The sequence below is a fragment of the Mugil cephalus genome, chromosome 19 (assembly GCF_022458985.1).
Source record: "Mugil cephalus isolate CIBA_MC_2020 chromosome 19, CIBA_Mcephalus_1.1, whole genome shotgun sequence".
Classification (NCBI taxonomy): Eukaryota; Metazoa; Chordata; class Actinopteri; order Mugiliformes; family Mugilidae; genus Mugil; species Mugil cephalus.
Genome location: NC_061788.1, coordinates 6544968 through 6563795, shown reverse-complemented (window position 1 = coordinate 6563795; position 18828 = coordinate 6544968). Strand labels below are relative to the sequence as shown.

Sequence of the window (18828 nt, the reverse complement as noted above, 5' to 3'; positions counted from 1 at the left end):
TAACATGGGATTCTATGGGAATTCATATATATATATCTATGGCATCTCCCCTTTACATTTTGTGTAAGCGGCTTAATAGTTGTATCTCACGGAAACGTCGCCACATTTTGGGAAGCGGTGGTCGGTTGCCTAGCAACCGCAATACAAAACTTAAATCACTGCACCTAGCAAAAATTTTACACACATATACTCTTTGCACAGTAAAAATATAATAATGATGTTAAGTGTTGGCAGACTTGTGTTAGCCTTAGATAGACAGGCTAGCTTAGCATTTTTATGCTATGCTAACTCAGCAAACGAGCTGCTAATAAGGTTCATTTATATTACTGCTACTACTACGACTAATAAAAGTACATTAATAGCAAATTAGAAGATTTCTTTTTGTGTATTTATTCTTATTTGCTCATACAGTGGTTACAGAATACCATTGCAAACCGCAAACCGTGTTGTTAAATTGCCAATGAAGACAAAGACACTGAGGGGTAATTTAGAGCTGTTTATTTAAAGGTTTATCAAAACTATATCTGTAGATAATTGTGACATACAGTAGAGGGGCACAATTTCATTTAAACAATCACTACTAAATTTCCTTCATAAATACTGATAAAATGTTGCTCGATAAAAGCGGACGCTGTGTATCTGGAATAATGTTTCACATCTTGGGTAATTTTACTTTCCTTGACTCCACTTTTTCAAAATTTCCTCCGCTGCATCCAGAGTAGAGTCCTCCTGTTAGACAAAGATTACAATGGGTGAGAACACTGAAAAAGCAGAGTGAATGGTTCATTCCAGTCATTGGGGCTGCATTTACCTTGACAAAGCAGAATCGGATGTATTTGTCAAACTCCCTGCTGTGCTCTGGACTGTAGAAGGCAGAAACGGGGATTGTTGCTAAACCCTGTAAAGAAGATATGAAAAATTAGTAAGGAAAATTGAGCACATTCCTCATTTATCCTACATTTATTCCTATGTTAATCTTTACCTTCTCTTTAACAAGCCATTTAACAAATTTGAAGTCATGAGGTTCATCCTTGGTGCTCTGATCACTGAGGTCCACCTCTGTTAAAAAAAATAAAAAAATAAAAAGGACTTAGCAAAATAAAAGAAGACATGAACACAGCTCAGATGATTGTCCGTCACTCACTGATGGAGGAGATGTCTGTGACCATAAAATAGCCTCCTTGTGGCATGATGGGCTGCAAACCGACGCTCTGCAGACATGAAGCCAGCTTCTTCCTCTTGTGGTGTAGCATGGCAGGCAGCTGTTGGAAGTAGCTCTCTGAAGAACCAAACAGCTCGTACTCCCTCTCAAATCCATGAGCTACTGCCTCCTGTTGACAAATATTGAATCTACCGTTGTGATATGCAAAGGTAAAGCAACAAAGAAATGCATCAAATTAAACAGAGGAGTTCCTTTTTGTTCGCTTAAATTCTGATTTACTCCTTATATTGTACTTAGCTTGTTATACAAGTACAAGGAATTACCTGAGCAGCTGTTGGACAGTGGTAAACAGAATTCTGATGAATAGTTTTCATGTGTTTCACAATATGTCCAGAACTGATCGCCCAGCCAACCTGAAATAAATAAATCAAATAATAAATAAATAAATGAAATGAGTTGTTGGTATCAGTTTATAGTAAAGACATCACAGCCTGTCACCTTCCAGCCAGTAGCACTAAATGTCTTTCCAGCGCTGCCAATAGTGATGGTTCTCTCCCACATGCCAGGAAGGCTGGCTGTCAATGACACAAACATATTACAACATACTGATAATGCTGCTTTCTGTGTTTTGTGTGTATGTTCTGATGAGCTCTGGCTGTATCTCACCTATCTTCACATGCTTGGCTCCATCGTACGTGAGCCACTCGTACACCTCGTCACTGATGCACAGCAAATCATGCTTGATGCACAGATCAGCTATCATTTGGAGCTCCTCTGTCTTGTAAACCTGTAATGGACAGGAATGTATATATGGGACTGAGAATGGACTTAAACAGACAAACAAAATATTAATTCTGACTCTTACCTTGCCTAGTGGGTTGTTGGGAGTGTTGATAACTATGGCTTTTGTGCGTGGAGTGATTTTACCGGCCAGCTCCTCTGCAGAAAGAACCCAGTCTGCACTTGACAGGATGTCGCTGCCCTCCCTCTGACATTAAGAAAAGACAAGACCTAATTACTTCAAACCAAACCAAACTTTATTTATACAGCACTGAGGAACCGTTCCTGACAGATAAGCTCAGATAGATAAGAAAGGCACTTAAAAACTAATAAAAGGACCTTAAAATCAATCCTGAAATGCAGAGTATTATAAGCACCCTTTCTGGTTCTCGTCGGCATGTGTGCAGCTGAGTTCTAGAGCAGCTGAAGTTGTGAAATATTCGTTTTGGGGAGACCAGAAAGCAGGGCATTACAATAATCTATACGACTAGACATTAAAAAATGTTTTAGCACCTCTTTGTGGCCAAAGACAGAAACAGGTGAACTCTGGCTGTGTTCTATACTTCTATGATCTATAAAAAAAAGTCTATAAAGTCTACATAAACAATAGTAAACTTAATCTCTGAAGACTTTTTTTTTAATGTAACTGAACAACTCACCGGTCTCAGAGGTACATACACTGCCTTCCCTCCAGTCATTATCACCATGGGCTGGTAGCAGTCAAAGAATGGTTCAACTATTATCACCTGAAAGACAAATCTCCGCTTTATTAAATACTAACAGATGCAATAAGGAACATTAAGAGCATATATAATTTGAGATTCTTTGCTCTATTCCAGTTTTTTATGCCCTAAATTACTGATGCACAATTCTTGAATATCTTAACGTGGCTGGATGTTGATTTTGGTACCTCATCGCCTTCGTCAATCAGAGCCTGAAATGCACAGAAAAGAGCCTGATATGCTCCAACTGTCACAAGGATGTCTTCAAAAGGGTCGATTTCATGTCCCACGATCCTGCTGAAGAATTTAGCCAGACTTTTTACAAGAGGAGGATGGCCCTGTGGAAGGAAAAAACACAAAACAGAAGATAGCTTAACATTAATACTTGACAAAAATGAGTGAAAAATCTTTACAACAAGATCTGAAATAAGCATAAGAAACTTTCTGACATTCACAGAAACATGTGTGTGTTTCCACTTACGAAAGCTCGGGTGTACTGGTGCATTTGGGGTCCACCACTCACAGCTTTACAGAAAGCATCCTGGATAAACTGAGGAGGAGAGAAGTCAGGAAATCCCTGTCCCAGGTTCACTGCCTTGTAGTCTGCTGCAAGCTGAGTGAACTCAACCCTGTTGATGTGAGACATGTCAGACAATATAATGATACACGTTTTTACCAAAATAGTATATGAGCAAAAACCATGCGATAGTTTATGTTAGTGTTGCACAAGTAGGTACACATAAAGGTCCAGTGATGGAAAAACTATTTAGATCTTTCAATGAAGTAAAAATACAACAACGTATTGAAGTGAAACTGTGAGAGAAGTTTAGTGTGAAAAGAAACTCTACTTGGTGGACCAGTTAGCAACTTATAAAACATCTGAAACGTGACCCACAGTAGATAGAGCTTATAAGAATTGAGAGGTCACAAACCACTGGTTTAATCTTTTAACAATATGTTGTTTCATTTATCCATTTTTAAAACTGTCATCTTAAAATTAACTAAATCTCTGACGTGAATGTAGTGGAGCAAAAAGTAAAATGTTTCTGTCCAAACTGTATTGACGTGGAGGTATAAGGTTGCATAAAATGGACTAAATACCAAGTAAATACAGTACAACTCAGAAATTGTACTTGACTAAATGCATGTAGTTATATTCCACCAGTGCAGACACATAGATTAGGCTGTGTATCATTCTTTTTTTTCCATTTATAACTCCTTATAACGATCCAATGAAGAGATTATTTATCATTTATTTGTGAAGCCAAGACCCTTAAAAAATGACACTGCCAATGGCCAGTCATCAGCAGATTTTGTGTAGACTACTTTCGATTTAATACTCAAATCTAAAATAGGAACTGAAAACAATGGGTCATATGTTTACCCAGATTATGAAACATCCATCTGAGTTTTCTGGCATGACAAAGAAATCACAGTATTTTTAAGGTGAAACATTTATTGTGACATTGCAGAAGAAAGGTCTCTAGCAATTTGATGTGTTCAACGTGAAACGTAAAAATACACATCTGATGCACAGTCTAGGGCATCTATTCAATGTTAAAGTATACATTTTAAGCATATGTGACAATTTAAAAATTAAAACGACTTTTCATCGGGCCTGTGACGCCCCCCTGCTGCACCAATCAGATCAGATTATATTAACAAAACAAACAGAAAACAGGAAGACGGTGTCTGTCCAGTCCCGGCGCAGGCTCTTCAATGCAACATTTCATGACAATGTCAACAGATAAGCACCAAATGTTATTCTGAAATATGATTGCGTTTATGCATTGTATTTATTAATAATTGTTTCAGTATAGTATCATTATATTCATACCCATAACAGTTCTCAAATACTTAATATTGTTTCTTACCAAACGTTTTTATCGACACCGTCTGTTCTGCGCGCATGAAGTCTTCTGGACATGATTATCTAAAATAAAACACACACATTTTAATTACACCGCGGTGCTGCACATATGTGACATTTCTTTTTATGTAACTGCACTTACCTTTTGATTTTTTATAACTTTACTCTGACGAATTAAAATCAGTTTAGCAGTCAGATTCCTGATTATTCCCATTAATTCGCGGACATGGCCTCAGACTGAAGTGCGCAGTAGGTTTTACGCTTTCGCCTCCTCTGGAAAAGTGCCCTATTAACAATTCTCTTGACCTGAAACTACTGAGGCTGCAAATGCTAGAGCAGTGGTTAGTTTATAAGTGGACTTCTCGGACCTCTCCTTTAACCTCCTTGTGTTTTTATTTCTACTTCCTGTGTGGGCGGAGCGAGACATGGCCACGAGAAACAGCGACACTGACGGTTTAACCTCTAAAAACGAAAAAAAAAAAAAAAAAACGAATTAATGACAGACACTACCAGCTTAGAAACTAAATGCAGCACGCCAGGATTATAAAATCATACAATAAATTACTACAATTGTCGTTTGACATTTTGTGTAAGCGGCTTAATAGTGGTTTCTCATGGCAACGGTGACATATTTTGGGAGGCAGTGGTCGGTTGCTTAGCAACCTAAGTACAAAGCTTAGATCACTGCACCTAGCAAAAATAATAATAATAAATAATAATAAAAAAATAAATAAATATTCCGGCACAAACCCCACAAATAAATCAACATGGCATTTTACACACGTATACTCTTTGCTACGGTTGCCTAAAAATATAATAATAATGTTAAGTGTTGGCTTGTGTTAGCCTTAGATAGCTTAGCAAGCTTGGCATTTTTATGCTATGCTAACTCAGCAAACAAGCCGGTAAGAAGCTTCAGCAGCAGTAATAGTAATACTACTACTATGACTAATAAAAGTGCATTAATAGCAAATTAGAAAGTTTCTTTCCGTGCATTTATTCTTATTTGCTCATACAGTGGTTACAGAATACCCTGGTAAACTGTGTTGTTAAATTGCCAACATACTCCTAGTTCAGGTTTTCCAACAGCTGAAGTGATAAAAAGGACATGAGAAAAATTAATGTGTGAATGTTACTGTGAATGTTATGTTACTCCTATTACTTAGTTTTGACTTGCTGTGTATCAGTCCTTCTTTTTGCACAAACAGTTGTTTTTATATTGCAAAAGAAAAGTCTGGAGCAAGAAACACGTCTATGACATTAACTCAACGGTAAAGTGTGCATTTTAATTGCATGTGATCATTTAAATATTAAAACGACATTGCTTTTCAACAAATAAACAAAAATATTAGTTTGAAATATGAATTACATTACGAATTGGCCAGTGGCTCTCATATCCTTAATATCGTCTCTATCAAACGTTTTTGGTGCGCATGAAGTCTTCTGGACATGATTATCTGAAATAATCAGAAAGCACATTTTATTTTCCATTAAAAACTTTAAAATACACACAAACTACTTACTTACTGGGAACAACTGGAGCAGTGCTGCGTTCATAAGAGGCCGAGATGGACAACCCCTCCGTGACGTCACCCATTGGATTCAGGTGGTTGTGAACACGTCGGACAAAGAAGTTCAGTTTAAAATTATACACAACATTTACCCCACTAACATATATCTGTCAAGATTTGTCAATATTGGTGTCAAACGTGTATTTTGTATGACTGAAGAAGAAACAATTAAGCACCTTTTTTAATGTCAATTTTCCAAATTCTTTTTAAGAAACAAAAAAGAAAATTATGTCACCCTACAATTCAATTATCCAATTAATTTGGAAGCCAGGGATGTACTATTATACTATAATAATAATAATAAGCGAAAAATTCAACACTATTATTCTAATAGCGAACTTTCTAAATTCTCTAAAGGGTCGACCTTTCTTTCCTGGGTTTGAAACTGAATTTAGGAACTCCACCAAATGTATAAAAAATAATTGATGAGAAGAAACGTCTGCATACTGTAAACATAATTCAAGAGCTATTTAGAGAAATGTAATCTACATCGCCTGTTTTTCTTTTTTCTTTTCCCTTTTTTTCCCTTTATTAATTCTTAGATGTTATGCTTGTACTGACATACAGTGGGGGAAATAAGTATTTGATCCCCTGCTGAATTTGTAAGTTTGCCCACTTCCATAGAAATGATCAGACTCTGGTTTTTATGGTTGTTTACTGGTTATGGGTATAGACAGAATATCAGTTGAAAATGCATAAAAAACACACAATCTAAAAGTTATAAATTGTTATGTATTTTATTAAGGGAAATAAGTATTTGATCCCCAAGCACAACACAAGTCAGTACTTTGTAGAGAAACCTTTGTTGGCAAGCACAGCGATGAGACGTTTCTTGTAGTTGGTCACCAGGTTTGCACACAGCGCAGGAGGGATTTTGGCCCATTCATCTTTACAGACAGTCTCTAAATCCTTCAAGTTTCTTGGCTGCCTCTTGGAAACTCGGAGCTTCAGCTCCCTCCACAGGTTTTCGATCGGGTTAAGGTCTGGAGACTGACTAGGCCACTCCATGACCTTAATATGCTTCTTCTTGAGCCACTCCTTTGTTGTCCTGGCAGTATGTTTTGGGTCATTGTCATGTTGGAAAACCCACCCACGAGGCATCTTCAGTGTTCTTGCTGAGGAAAGAAGGTTTTTGTCCAAGATGTTACAGTACATGGCTGCATTCATTGGCCCCATAATGCGGTGAAGTTGCCCTGTACCCTTTGCTGAAAAACAGCCCCAAAACATGATGTTTCCACCTCCATGCTTAACCGTGGGTATGGTGTTCTTTGGGTCATACTCACGTTTTTTCATCCTCCAAACACGGCGGGTCGAGTTAATGCCAAATAGCTCAACTATGGTTTCGTCAGACCACAGCACTTTCTCCCAAGCCTTCTCTGAGTCATTTAAATGTTCACTGGCAAACTTAAGGCGGGCCTGTACATGTGCCTTCTTGAGCGGGGGGACCTTGCGGGCACTGCAAGAGTTCAATCCATAACGGCGCAGTGTGTTGCCAACTGTTTTCTTGGTGACGGAGGTCCCAACTGCTTCCAGATCATTAACAAGCTCCTGCCGTGTTGTTTTAGGCTGCTCCCTCACCTTTCTCATCATCATCCTCACTCCATGAGGCGAGATTTTGCGGGGAGCTCCAGACCGAGGACAGTTGATGGTCCTTTTATGGGTCTTCCACTTGCGAATAATGGCACCAATAGTTGTCACCTTCTCACCAAGCCTTTTGCTGATGGTTTTGTAACCTATACCAGCCTTGTGCAGGTCTACAATCTTGTCCCTGACATCTTTTGACAGCTCTTTGGTCTTGCCCGTGCTGTAGAAGTTGGAATGTAAGAAACTGATTCTTAGAGCAGGTGTGCTTTATATACATGACGAGTTAAGATCAGGAGTATTGGTAATTAGTTGACTGAGCACAGCTGTGTGCCACATGCGCACCAGCCAATCTGTAGGAGCCTGAATTCTAAGTGAATTGTTGGGGATCAAATACTTATTTCCCTTAATAAAATACATAACAATTTATGACTTTTAGATTGTGTGTTTTTTATGCATTTTCGACTGATATTCTGTCTATACCCATAACCAGTAAACAACCATAAAAACCAGAGTCTGATCATTTCTATGGAAGTGGGCAAACTTACAAATTCAGCAGGGGATCAAATACTTATTTCCCCCACTGTATGTACTTATTTCTTTTACTTTATATGTCCCATATATATGTAATCAATTATTTTAATTGAGGTGGCAGACTTTGTATCAAGGTTAAATCTGATTGTAATTGAAACTTTTTCAATAAAGTTTATCAAAAAAAAAGAATAGCTCGAATGTGTAGACCTCTGGACAGACGGACGGATAAAATAACTTTGAAACCAGAATACGACGACATTTTATTGACATGAAGACAAAAAAAACATGAACCGACATGTGCACAAGCAGTACACCTTCATATTAATTCTATATGACGTTGCCAGGTAAAAAGATGTGACTTATGTCTCATTATCTCTAAACTGCAGCCTTTTTCAAGTCCTCAGGCAGCACTCTGCCCTTCTTCCGCGCCCTGTCCTTCTTCTTCTCTATCTTGACTTTATTTCGTTTCTGGATGTTCCTTCGCCTCTTGTCTTGCCGTTGCTGCATCTTCCCGACGACGTTCTCGTTGCGTGCGTCCCATCTCTTCTTCTTCTGAGCGTGGCTCTTCTCCTTCTTCTTCAACGAGGTGCGCAGCATGTTCTCATCGTCTTTGATTTTGAGGCCCTCTGCCTTATAAAGCATGTTTGTCCATTTAATCTTGGTTTCCATCTCCTTTGCCTTCGTCTCGTCTTTCTGTCTCAGCTCTTCCAGCTTCTCTTTGCGAGCCTCCACACGTTTGAGCAGCTGCTTATAGTTCTTCCCCGTCAGTGGCGTTAACTGGCCTTTCGTACTCTGTTTCTTCATCTTCTTTCTCTGCATTTTGTCAATGTATCCCTCTTCCACCGTCTCCACCTTGTTGTACACAATAGCGGTTGCAATTCTTTTGCTGGGAACAGGGGCGGGCTGTTGTTCTTCCTGTTTTATCTCTGGTTCTTCGCCACTTTGTTCGGCCTTTTTCTTCATCAGAAATTCTTTTCTCTTCCTTTTCTTGCGCTCCCGCTCGAGCTTTCGCTTTGCTCGCTTCGCTTGGACTGCCTCTGAAAATGAATTCTTTGGAGCCCCCTGGAAAAAAAAACAAAACAAACAAGGTTAATCAAGTGCTGTATTAAGTGGATACAATTTCTTGTTAACAATTTCCTAACAGCAATAAAAGTCAGTCATTCACTTGATAAAATACAACAAATGGAAACAGGAAAGTGAAAATGCACATATTTTGCTATGGGCTCAGGCCAAGAAGTAAAAATTTGGGGGCAAGCAGCAAAAGACAAGTAGAAATGGAGTGAGAGATCAGGGATCAAACACAACATTGGAATCGAAACTTTCGCCAGTGAACTGACAAACTACAACCTGAGTTCATGTGGTGCCCACTCCAACAGACGAGGGCCCTCTGAACAAAGTTTAATGTATTCATGGTGTCATATCAAGTCAAACAATCAAACTGCATACCTGTCCTCTGGATGCTTCGATCTTTTCATGTAGCCTCTTGCGTAATACATCCACTGTTGAGAAGCTGGCATCTACAGTTCCTCCTTTAAGAGATAAAAAAAAAGTAAATAAAATGATCCCCAGTGACACAAATATAATTCTGCAACAGCATGTTGGTATTAGAGGATTACTGAACACTAAAAAAATGCACTTTACCTTTAGGCTTCTGTGTTGTAGAGCCATTTACATTCTCAGTTTTGGACTTGTCTGGTTTTACAGTTGCTGGGTTTTTCTGAGTCGCTGGAGAGGGTGAAGGCTTCTGTTTGGAATTAGGAGCTTTGCTGTCGCTGCCTTCATCTTTAACGTGCTTCTTTTTAGATTTTTTCTTTTTCTTTGGAGGACCAGCGTCGCTTTTGCCCTTGAAGGGAACTACGGACAGGAAAATAACACATTTATTGGATCGCATACATTTAACATTAAGACAAATACTCGCATTTGGACTGTTTTGGTGCGATCTTGTGGGTGGCTCTTCCCTTCAGAAAGTGGTGCAGTTAGCTGTAGACTCATTTTATTATTTTGGAGATGCATATTACTTCAAAAACATCTCTGTTTCAAATAATCTAATTACCTGTCTGAAGGGATAAAAGTACAGTATTTAGAGCAACTAAATCAATCAATAACTGATTTTTGAATTAAATATGAAGCAGTACAGAAATATGTCTTTTATTTCCCATTTATCTTCATAAATATATAATTTACAAAAATAAAAATGGATGACATATTCATATTTTAATGCAGAAAGTGTCAAATGTTTAGTATTAATAATGAGTTAATTATTTTATTGCATTCAACCCGAGAAAACGCTTAAACTATGCAGCGCCACCTTTTGGTGAACTGCGGCAATTATCAGGAAGTTTAATGACACATACTGACTTTTAAATGTTTTTTCTGCAACGTCTAAAACATAAAATGGTGAAATAAATAATACAGCTTCCAAATAGAGTCTACAAAAATTGTGCGGAAACACGTAAATTAGCTAACATTACCAAATGGTCTCTTCTTTGGCTCCTGGTCTCGATGAGAAATGACTCTACTTGCAAGTTTTTGAATGTACGAGTCCTTTGAGGCGAGATCCATGACGACGAGAGGACAAATAGTCCACCTTTAATTCTGTTAAAACTGACACGGAAAGGCAAGAGTTTAAAATATCAACACCCTCCCGTGCACACGTGGGGTACAAGCATTGACCGTATGTAAAAACATGAATGGGCGGAGCATCGCCTAACCGGAAGTAGTAACACATAAACCGGTCCCCTTCCGACCAGAAACATGTAAGTTATGTATCTGTTACGAAGTCATTCTACTAATACTCTTCAACCCGACTTCTATTAGGTCTTTGCTCCAGAATGGCTTCCCTGAAATCGCTGATATCCTACGCCAGCAGAGTGTTTCCGACCCTGCAAAAACAGGTGAGTTTTTTCTGTTACTTACAAAAAGAAAAAGTGATCTGAATGTCATTTTCACCGGCGGTGGTTACACAACTTACAGACATTTGAGTTCGGTTTGTTTCTCTGTAATTGCAGCCTCATGTCATTTGCATCAAGAGGACTTTAATCCTGTCCAGACTACCGATCTTCAAACGTGCAGACGGTACTAAAATGTTTGTCATGATGACACTGCTCTCCGGCTTTTGTTTTCACTTATCAGATCATAAATAAAAAGGTCAACACGCGGAATAACACAGGAAAGCTCAGGAAAATATACATACACCGTTGATTTAGAATTATTAAGGCGTTTTAACACTATTTCCGTAACAGGAGATAAGAATCAAGATATGATATAATATCAAATGACTTTTAAAATTTGTAACACTTTAGGCACTTTAGTAACTTACTGTAGTGAGATAACATATTGTACATGTATGAATACAATTTTAATTATTTATGTTTCAGTTTACATAATTATCAAGCATAAAATGTATGATGTCTGACTACTGTTTGTGAATAATCTTCACACTTGTCATATCTGAGTAAAAACGTATTGGCACACATCAACACAATATTCTTCCATTATTTGTTTTACATGGATATTCCAGCGTGCATTACATCTCTATGTCCGCTGTCCATGTCCAGGCAAGTCCATCAATGCTGGGCGACAGTTTATCTCCACAGCAGCGAAAGAAGAAAAAGGAGAGGACTCCTTCCTCAAGTGGTTCCTGCTGCTCATCCCTGCCACCACCTTTGGCCTGGGCACATGGCAGGTAGAGCTGTTTTAAAATCGCTCTCACGTGTCTTCGGTTTTGTTTTTCTGGCTGTTGGATGGATTTTTAACTGCTTTGATTTCTGTCAAGGTCAAAAGGCGCCAGTGGAAAATGGCTCTGATCAACGACCTGGCGCAACTCACCAACGCAGAACCCATTCCTCTTCCTCTTGAGTGAGTAAATGGTGGATCAAGTAACAGGTCATGTACACACAGACTGTAGGTAACAGTACACTAAAAGCAGGTCACGTATGTGGTACAATTTGTGAGAAACATCCATATCACTTTATCCAAGATATGGATGTTTGTGAGAAACATCCATATCACTTTATACAAGTTTAAAACACACAGAATTTTGAATGAATATGTACAAACACCCAAACATGATCTATGTTAAGTCTAAAAATGAATTGTCTCCTTGGATCATTAGTCCTCTTGAGGTGAATCAGCTGGAGTACAGAAGGGTGAAGGTGCGTGGACGGTACGACCACTCCCAGGAGCTCTACATCTTGCCCCGGTCCCCAGTCGACCCAGAGAAAGAGGCCAGAGAGGCCGGGAGGCTGAGCTCGAGCGGGGAGACCGGCGCTAACGTCATCACCCCGTTCCACTGCACCGACCTCGGGTGGGACGCCGCGTCAAACGCCCCCATCAGCCCCATTGCGCCGTGATCTTAGACTTTATCTAACCAACGTTAATCTGTGTTGTCTCTGAAGCATCACGATCCTGGTGAACAGAGGGTACGTGCCGAAGCAGAAGATACGACCAGAGAGCAGGATGAAGGGGCAGGTTAGTGTTTCAGGCGAGGCGACACACTTTATCAAGGATGTTTTAGTCTAAATGTTGCTTTTAGATCAGTCCAGTGGACATTAAAGAGATGCCACCTTGCCATCGAGCTAAGTCTGAACTAAGAAAATGTCTCAGAGAAGTTTTACTGTGGTATCATAACATTTGAGACATTTAACTGTGTCATATTTTTATGATTACATTTCCACCAATTATCTAGTTGGAGATACCTTAGAGCACATTTTGCTATTAGTCCGAGTTATATCCAGCCTAAAAACTTAACATCACCTTATATTATTGTGAGCACCTGTGCCACATGCATCACTCAATCACACCAATTAACAACTCTTTCCTCTGCAGCCTACCCGGATTTATTTACCCGAGTAAAATACTGCCTTTCTGCAGGTGGAGCATGAGGTGGACTTGGTTGGAGTGGTCAGGCTGACAGAGACTCGTAAACCCTTCGTACCAAACAATGACGTGGAGAGAAACCGCTGGCATTACCGCGACCTGGAGGCCATGTCCCAAGTCACCGGAGCAGAACCCATCTTCATCGATGCCGACTTCAGTAAAGTCTCATTAATTATAGATTACTCAGAAACAAAAATCACTGCAGGTGTTGACTGAAGCGTCTCTTGTCGTGCAGAGAGCACCATTCCAGGTGGACCAATAGGTGGACAGACCAGAGTCACGCTGAGGAATGAGCACATGCAGTACATCATAACCTGGTAGGCGGAGGCTTCGCTTCTGAATTCTTCATCTGTAGAAAATCTTCCATTTGAATGAATTAACTGTTGTTTTTTCCTTAGGTATGGTTTGTGTGCAGCTACATCCTACATGTGGTACGCCAAGTTCATCAAGAAGATGTTGTGATCATTGAAAGGAGTGAACTTGTTACATGTGGATCCTTTGGCATATTGAAAACCTAATATATACTTCATATGTACTGTATCATGCCCAGACTGATTCATATAATCAATGTAAATAGCTTAATACATATGAAAATAAAATTAATTGGCTCCGATTCTTCTGTGCCATAAATTTTGTACTATATGGAGGTTCACATATTCCCTCTTTTCCTCACGTATCAGCTTAAAACCAGTTGAAAGAACATTTGTTTGTGGTAATATTATGTGAAATGGGACTCATTGAAGCTCCAGAGCTTTTTGGAGGAGCCCAGGCACAAAAATGTGTGCATGTCCTGCAACTTGAGTCTAAAAGGATTTACTACACTACAGGTATAACAGTATTTTATTTTACTTCAGTAAAACTCATTTAGATCCAGCTGTCAGTTTTAGACAGAGTCCTCATCAATTAGATGCCTTCCTTCCCTTATCATTAAAAATTCATACAGTACCAATCCCACATAAGGGAAATTTTCTGTATTAGACACATCCTTTCCCTTATACAACAGTGTGTACACTTGGGCTGGTGAACAGCTTGTGGGTCCTTAAGTCCCACGCCGCTTCCTCAACTAACCCCAAAACGACATAACTATTTTATGCTGATCAGTTTGTTCCAATGTGGCGAAATAAAAGTATCTACCTGCTGCGTTTCAGCTGCTTCCCTTTCACCAGCATGCAGGACAAATAAAATGTGATGCATTATTCCAAAATACCATATATTTAGTTTAAAAATAACAACAAAGTGTCTCCTTTTAGGACATACATTTTTTATTCCAAACAAATTAACCAAGCTTGGTTGCCAGTTCCTTGGCCTTTGCCTTCTCCAGCTTAGTGATGCGGGCTGTGGATTTGGGGCCCATGATACCACCTCCCCAGTGACGACGAATCTGGAAAACAAGTTCACACAAAGGGTTAAAAATGAATAAAAATGTAGCGGTTCATTATAAATAAGACACATTTCAATGAGGGCGTAACGGTTCATTCTTACCTCTTCATATCTGTCATTGTAGTTGGTCTTGATGGCTTCCACGAGCTTGGCAAGTGCACCTTTATCCTCACTAGGAGAGCAAACAGACAGGCAACACATTACAAATCAGCATCTAAATGGGTAGCAAAGATTAAAAACAGAAAAGTCTTGGAAGTAAAAAGGCTTGTATGATCTTAAACTGGGCACAACAAAGCTCAGTTCATACTTACGGGTTAATCTGTGTGAAGGCAACTGAAGTGCACGTCTTCCTGTGCACCAGTCTGCCCAGCCTTGCCTTGCCCTTGACAATGCAGTATGGGACACCCATCTTACGGCACAGAGCAGGGAGGAAGACGACGAGCTGCAACATAAGCGGTGGCAAATATTAGTATTCGAGGGATTCATTTCAACTATAGGAAAAACAAATGTTTAAGTTGACAAAGATATGTAATGCGTTAGTGGTCTCTGCTCAGGGTTAAAAAGCTCGTGTGTTTTGATCCACATAGAGGATTCAGGTGAAGAAATTCAGACATCATTGCTAGTGACCACTGTCCACACTGAACTGAACTCAATAAGTCAAAACATCCGACCCATCTTACCTCAATTGGATCCACATCGTGGGCGATGACCACCAGCTGGGCCTTCTTGCTCTCCACCAGAGAGGTGACAGTGTTCACACCTGCACAGAAAGAGAAACAGAACTTTACTTCTGATCTGCTGACACACTGTCCAGAATATGAGTTCATATTTTGGCCAGTGCTCAGGGTTAAAAAGCTCAAAAACATCAGGGTTCAGGTGAAGAAATTCAAGTCATCACTGCATCCAGGCCAAGTAGTAAATGGTTTTGTAAGAGTGCTATCCATCTAGACTTAATAAATTTACTTAATTACATAGCTACTCTCATAATATTTAGTTTGTTCCTTCTCTCTCACCTGCACGGAGGACGGGAGGCCTCTTTGTAGGGGCATCTCCCATCTTAGCAGCCTTCTGCTCAGCGCGAGCCAGCAGCCTCTGCTTCTTCTCCTGCTTGGTCTCTGGCCTGTACTTGTGGGCCAGCTTGAACAGCTGTGTGGCTGTGGAGCAAAGGGACAAGAAAATGATGTTTAGAAATGTGACAACAGAACGGTGCCCACACGACAATGAAAGCAAATGCATCAGTGATCTTGGTGGAAGGGTCAGCATAACTGATCAGATAGCAAATACTCGTTTACATCACTTGCAAAGTAGAAATGGTAGCAAATCCATAAATGCGCAAAACTGAAGCTTATGGGCAAACTTGTAAATCTTACCGGTCTGGCGGTCCAGAGCCTGGGTGAACTGGTTGATTGCAGGGGGAACCTTCAGACGCTTGTACAGGATGGAGCGCTGCCTTTGCAGGCGGATGTAACGGGGCCATTTCACAAAGCGTGTCAAATCACGCTTAGGCTGAATATCCTGGCCTGTGGCAGAAAACAAGTTTTAAGCATCATGACAACAAGAGCACGTTTGTTTTTTTAAAACCCAAAGTGCATCAGCGATCTTGGTGGGAAAATTGTCTTCAGTGATGTTAAGATAGCAAATATTCCTTTACATCATCTGCACCAACATTACGTTCACCCAGAACGTCCCCCCCGAAAGTTACTCACCGATGCCAAAGTTCTTTGGCCTCTTCTCGAACAGGGGGTTCACGACTTTCTTGGCCTCATGTTTCTTGGCCACAGAAGGGGCAGGTGCCACCTTCTTCCCCTTAGCCTTCTTTCCCTTAGGCTGTCAAGAAAAAAAAACAAGGGACAAATTAAGTTATCTTCCATTATATTAAAGCATGCCTCAAAGTGTGAATCTAAAACATCTTAAGCAATTCTTTAAAGCATTACCCAGGTAAAGGATGTACACGGTTAACTTCAAGACTATATTCCAGTTCACAAGCATGCATTGGGATTTAGCATCCATTGCTTAGCATGTAACTTACTCTTGCCCATTATCACGTTATATTTCCTAAAACAGTTTCCAAAGCACATCAGCAGAGAAGTTTGCAACAGTTGCCAAAACTGTAAAAGGCAAAAAATTGATTGAAGCTAATCACAGTGAATGGAGCCAATACCCACGTTGCTAATACTATTTTGAGCTATGCCGCACAGAATATACACAGCTAAAGACATTCAATTAAACGTATACACAAAATATTATAAACGAACTCGCACACCACAAAAAACGCAACGTGGCCTATATTTACACCACTGCTGCCAAACGTGACGTTTCTACCAACCGTGGCAATGCTTGGGCCCATTCACTCAACACAACCGGCTAACTTAGCTAACGCAGATCAAACACCAACGTCCCACTAGAGCCCCTCTACACATTACCATACCATCACATTAAGTATTTCAAGCTTAAATGTAAAACTCAAACAGAAAAAACACAAAAAAAGCGAAGGAGCTCCTGTAATCAAGCGTGTTCACCACAGTTAGCTTTAGCTTCTGCTAGCCACAGCGCTGTTCGTACCGGCTACACTTCTGCCGACTTCATCCAAGTTTTAGCCCAAAATAATGCAACATCAAACCATAATATCGACATTATATCCACACAAAGACGTTAAACAATTGATAGACACATTCTACAAGAAAAGGATAGTGATGTAGACAAGGATGCAAACAGATACAACAGCTTCAATAATTCCCCAGGAGGAGCAGCTATGCACCCACCATGTCGGTTCAGGCAGAAAGGAAGACCGAGGCATTCTGGGTAGCGTAAATACCGCGAGGCTTCCGAGGCGGTGAACGGGGCTTCACTTAAACTGATCCAGAGTCAGATTTCACGGCTCCTCGCGCCCTTCGGCTTCGTAGTTTTAAAAATGCGGACACTGACTCTGGATCTGTGTATAAGTACATTTACGTACCGTCTTAATACGCCTCGTACGTCATTCTCAGTGGTACAGAGGCGATTTGTTTTAACTTCCCATCGGAAAATTGCAACGTAACAAGATAAATTATTATTATCCTCTGGACCATTTAAATATATTAAAACAAGTATATTTATTGTAAATATCTTGTATATATTTATGTTTGTGAAATATCTAGTGTATTATAAAGTGAAAATGTGCTAAAATAGTGTATTTTACTGTAATAACATAATTCTGACATATATTTTTATTTGTCAAGTTTGATTTGTCAGTAGTATTTTATTTAACGATGTTTAAGTTTGGCACCTGTGCCTTTTAATCAAAATTGTGACTTTAATTATTTAATTAAAGATCGTTCGTTCTGCACACGCGCACTTTAAACAACCTGTTGCACAGTACTATGTAACGAATATTGCATTAGTTTAGTAAGATCAAGTAGCTACTGCTTATTATTTATGCACTGCTTAATGCTCACTTTCTGTGTTTTATGTCACCTGATTTATCATCTGCCCATTTCTTGTAGTGTAAATTATGCTATAGTTCCTGTTTATAGTCTTTACTTTTAAAGCATAAACCTATCTGTATAATACGCATTAAATAATATTTAATACTTAATTCAATCATTGTGTATATCTTGCTCAATCACCTGTATATATGGTCTCATCTGTAAATATTGTCCATATGTTATAAAAACAACCTGTACCATACCACTTATATACCACACTATTTATGCTACATGTACTTACTGCTTATTGCACTTTTGGTTAGATGCTAAATTGCATTCCGTTGTTCTTTGCCTGTACATGTGTAATGACAATAAAGTTGAATTTAATCTAATCTTATTTAAAATTGTTTTGGTATAACTGTTTTCTCTTGATGTTTCTGACAAGTGATTGTCATGTTAGTTCAGGGGCTACATACAGTCCAAATTACAGACCGGACCAGTAACATAATAGTATAATAACATAGCATAATAGTAACCTTCAAATAACAACAACTTCATATTTTTCATTTTGTTTAAGTGCAAATAAGTACGAATATATTATGAAAATGTTTACATGTAATGAAGTATCCTGTTACAGAACAATGACTTGGAATTTCTTGAGAAAACAAGTGCAATTACGACGTATCCGTTGTTAAGTTTTGAGTCAGTGTTTATTGACTATACTGGATGTCTTTTGTCCGCAACTATCACTGAAGTACGGCGACACTAAGTGGACAAATTAGGACAGTTTTATCGAAAATGCAGTTAATATAATCCGTGACACTCTCACGAAGCGGGTTTTACGCGGGAGGTATATTAATAATAAGAATAATAAGAAATATTTACTTGTTCAGATATGAGTCGTTACTATTCCTCTGACTCGAGGGACCTATTTCACCGACGCACA

The 18828-nt window shown here is 39.3% G+C and overlaps 4 protein-coding genes and 4 non-coding genes across 8 annotated transcripts; 1 reads left to right on the top strand and 7 right to left on the bottom strand.

Annotated features, from left to right (window-relative positions):
- Positions 1-483: 483 nt before the first annotated feature.
- kyat1 (kynurenine aminotransferase 1) lies at positions 484-4948 on the bottom strand. Its single transcript, XM_047570664.1, has 13 exons — positions 4677-4948; positions 4539-4597; positions 3146-3293; positions 2853-3002; positions 2602-2688; positions 2028-2150; positions 1829-1949; positions 1661-1737; positions 1486-1575; positions 1145-1331; positions 983-1059; positions 812-898; positions 484-729 (listed from the first exon to the last, which is right to left on the bottom strand). The coding sequence occupies exons 1-13, from the start codon at positions 4746-4748 to the stop codon at positions 670-672; spliced, it is 1338 nt and encodes a 445-aa protein (XP_047426620.1). The 5' UTR covers positions 4749-4948; the 3' UTR covers positions 484-669.
- A 3519-nt stretch (positions 4949-8467) lies between these two features.
- Positions 8468-10936, bottom strand: surf6 (surfeit 6). Its single transcript, XM_047569862.1, has 4 exons — positions 10692-10936; positions 9862-10074; positions 9667-9749; positions 8468-9282 (listed from the first exon to the last, which is right to left on the bottom strand). Exons 1-4 carry the CDS (start codon positions 10780-10782, stop codon positions 8596-8598), a joined length of 1074 nt encoding a protein of 357 aa, XP_047425818.1. The 5' UTR covers positions 10783-10936; the 3' UTR covers positions 8468-8595.
- On the top strand, positions 10928-13711 carry LOC124996642 (surfeit locus protein 1). The gene is made up of 9 exons (XM_047569863.1): positions 10928-11114; positions 11229-11295; positions 11778-11905; positions 11996-12078; positions 12335-12526; positions 12618-12690; positions 13093-13255; positions 13334-13415; positions 13497-13711. Exons 1-9 carry the CDS (start codon positions 11052-11054, stop codon positions 13558-13560), a joined length of 915 nt encoding a protein of 304 aa, XP_047425819.1. The 5' UTR covers positions 10928-11051; the 3' UTR covers positions 13561-13711.
- A 628-nt stretch (positions 13712-14339) lies between these two features.
- Positions 14340-16517, bottom strand: rpl7a (ribosomal protein L7a). Its single transcript, XM_047570456.1, has 8 exons — positions 16508-16517; positions 16185-16310; positions 15849-15998; positions 15492-15632; positions 15159-15238; positions 14790-14920; positions 14581-14650; positions 14340-14479 (listed from the first exon to the last, which is right to left on the bottom strand). The coding sequence occupies exons 1-8, from the start codon at positions 16515-16517 to the stop codon at positions 14375-14377; spliced, it is 813 nt and encodes a 270-aa protein (XP_047426412.1). The 3' UTR covers positions 14340-14374.
- On the bottom strand, positions 15024-15100 carry LOC124997180. The gene has a single exon (XR_007110938.1). It is a non-coding gene; the product is annotated as a small nucleolar RNA SNORD36 (small nucleolar RNA).
- LOC124997181 lies at positions 15315-15381 on the bottom strand. Its single transcript, XR_007110939.1, has one exon. It is a non-coding gene; the product is annotated as a small nucleolar RNA SNORD36 (small nucleolar RNA).
- LOC124997164 lies at positions 15710-15780 on the bottom strand. The gene has a single exon (XR_007110924.1). It is a non-coding gene; the product is annotated as a small nucleolar RNA SNORD24 (small nucleolar RNA).
- On the bottom strand, positions 16066-16139 carry LOC124997182. Its single transcript, XR_007110940.1, has one exon. It is a non-coding gene; the product is annotated as a small nucleolar RNA SNORD24 (small nucleolar RNA).
- Positions 16518-18828: the final 2311 nt, after the last annotated feature.

Coding starts and splice junctions, on each gene's coding strand:
- LOC124996642 (XM_047569863.1), top strand. CDS start 11,052: ATGGCTTCCCTGAAATCGCTGATATCCTACGCCAGCAGAGTGTTTCCG. Junction 11,115..11,228: donor TTCCGACCCTGCAAAAACAG/GTGAGTTTTTTC, acceptor CTGTAATTGCAG/CCTCATGTCATTTGCATCAA. Junction 12,527..12,617: donor TTCCACTGCACCGACCTCGG/GTGGGACGCCGC, acceptor TTGTCTCTGAAG/CATCACGATCCTGGTGAACA.
- rpl7a (XM_047570456.1), bottom strand. Junction 15,999..16,184: donor GCCAAAGAACTTTGGCATCG/GTGAGTAACTTT, acceptor TTTCTGCCACAG/GCCAGGATATTCAGCCTAAG. Junction 14,921..15,158: donor ACGATGTGGATCCAATTGAG/GTAAGATGGGTC, acceptor CTTATGTTGCAG/CTCGTCGTCTTCCTCCCTGC.
- kyat1 (XM_047570664.1), bottom strand. CDS start 4,748: ATGGGAATAATCAGGAATCTGACTGCTAAACTGATTTTAATTCGTCAG. Junction 2,689..2,852: donor TGATTGACGAAGGCGATGAG/GTACCAAAATCA, acceptor TTTGTCTTTCAG/GTGATAATAGTTGAACCATT. Junction 1,738..1,828: donor AGCCAAGCATGTGAAGATAG/GTGAGATACAGC, acceptor TGTCATTGACAG/CCAGCCTTCCTGGCATGTGG.
- surf6 (XM_047569862.1), bottom strand. CDS start 10,782: ATGGATCTCGCCTCAAAGGACTCGTACATTCAAAAACTTGCAAGTAGA. Junction 9,750..9,861: donor TACAACACAGAAGCCTAAAG/GTAAAGTGCATT, acceptor TATCTCTTAAAG/GAGGAACTGTAGATGCCAGC. Junction 9,283..9,666: donor TCGAAGCATCCAGAGGACAG/GTATGCAGTTTG, acceptor TTTTTTTTCCAG/GGGGCTCCAAAGAATTCATT.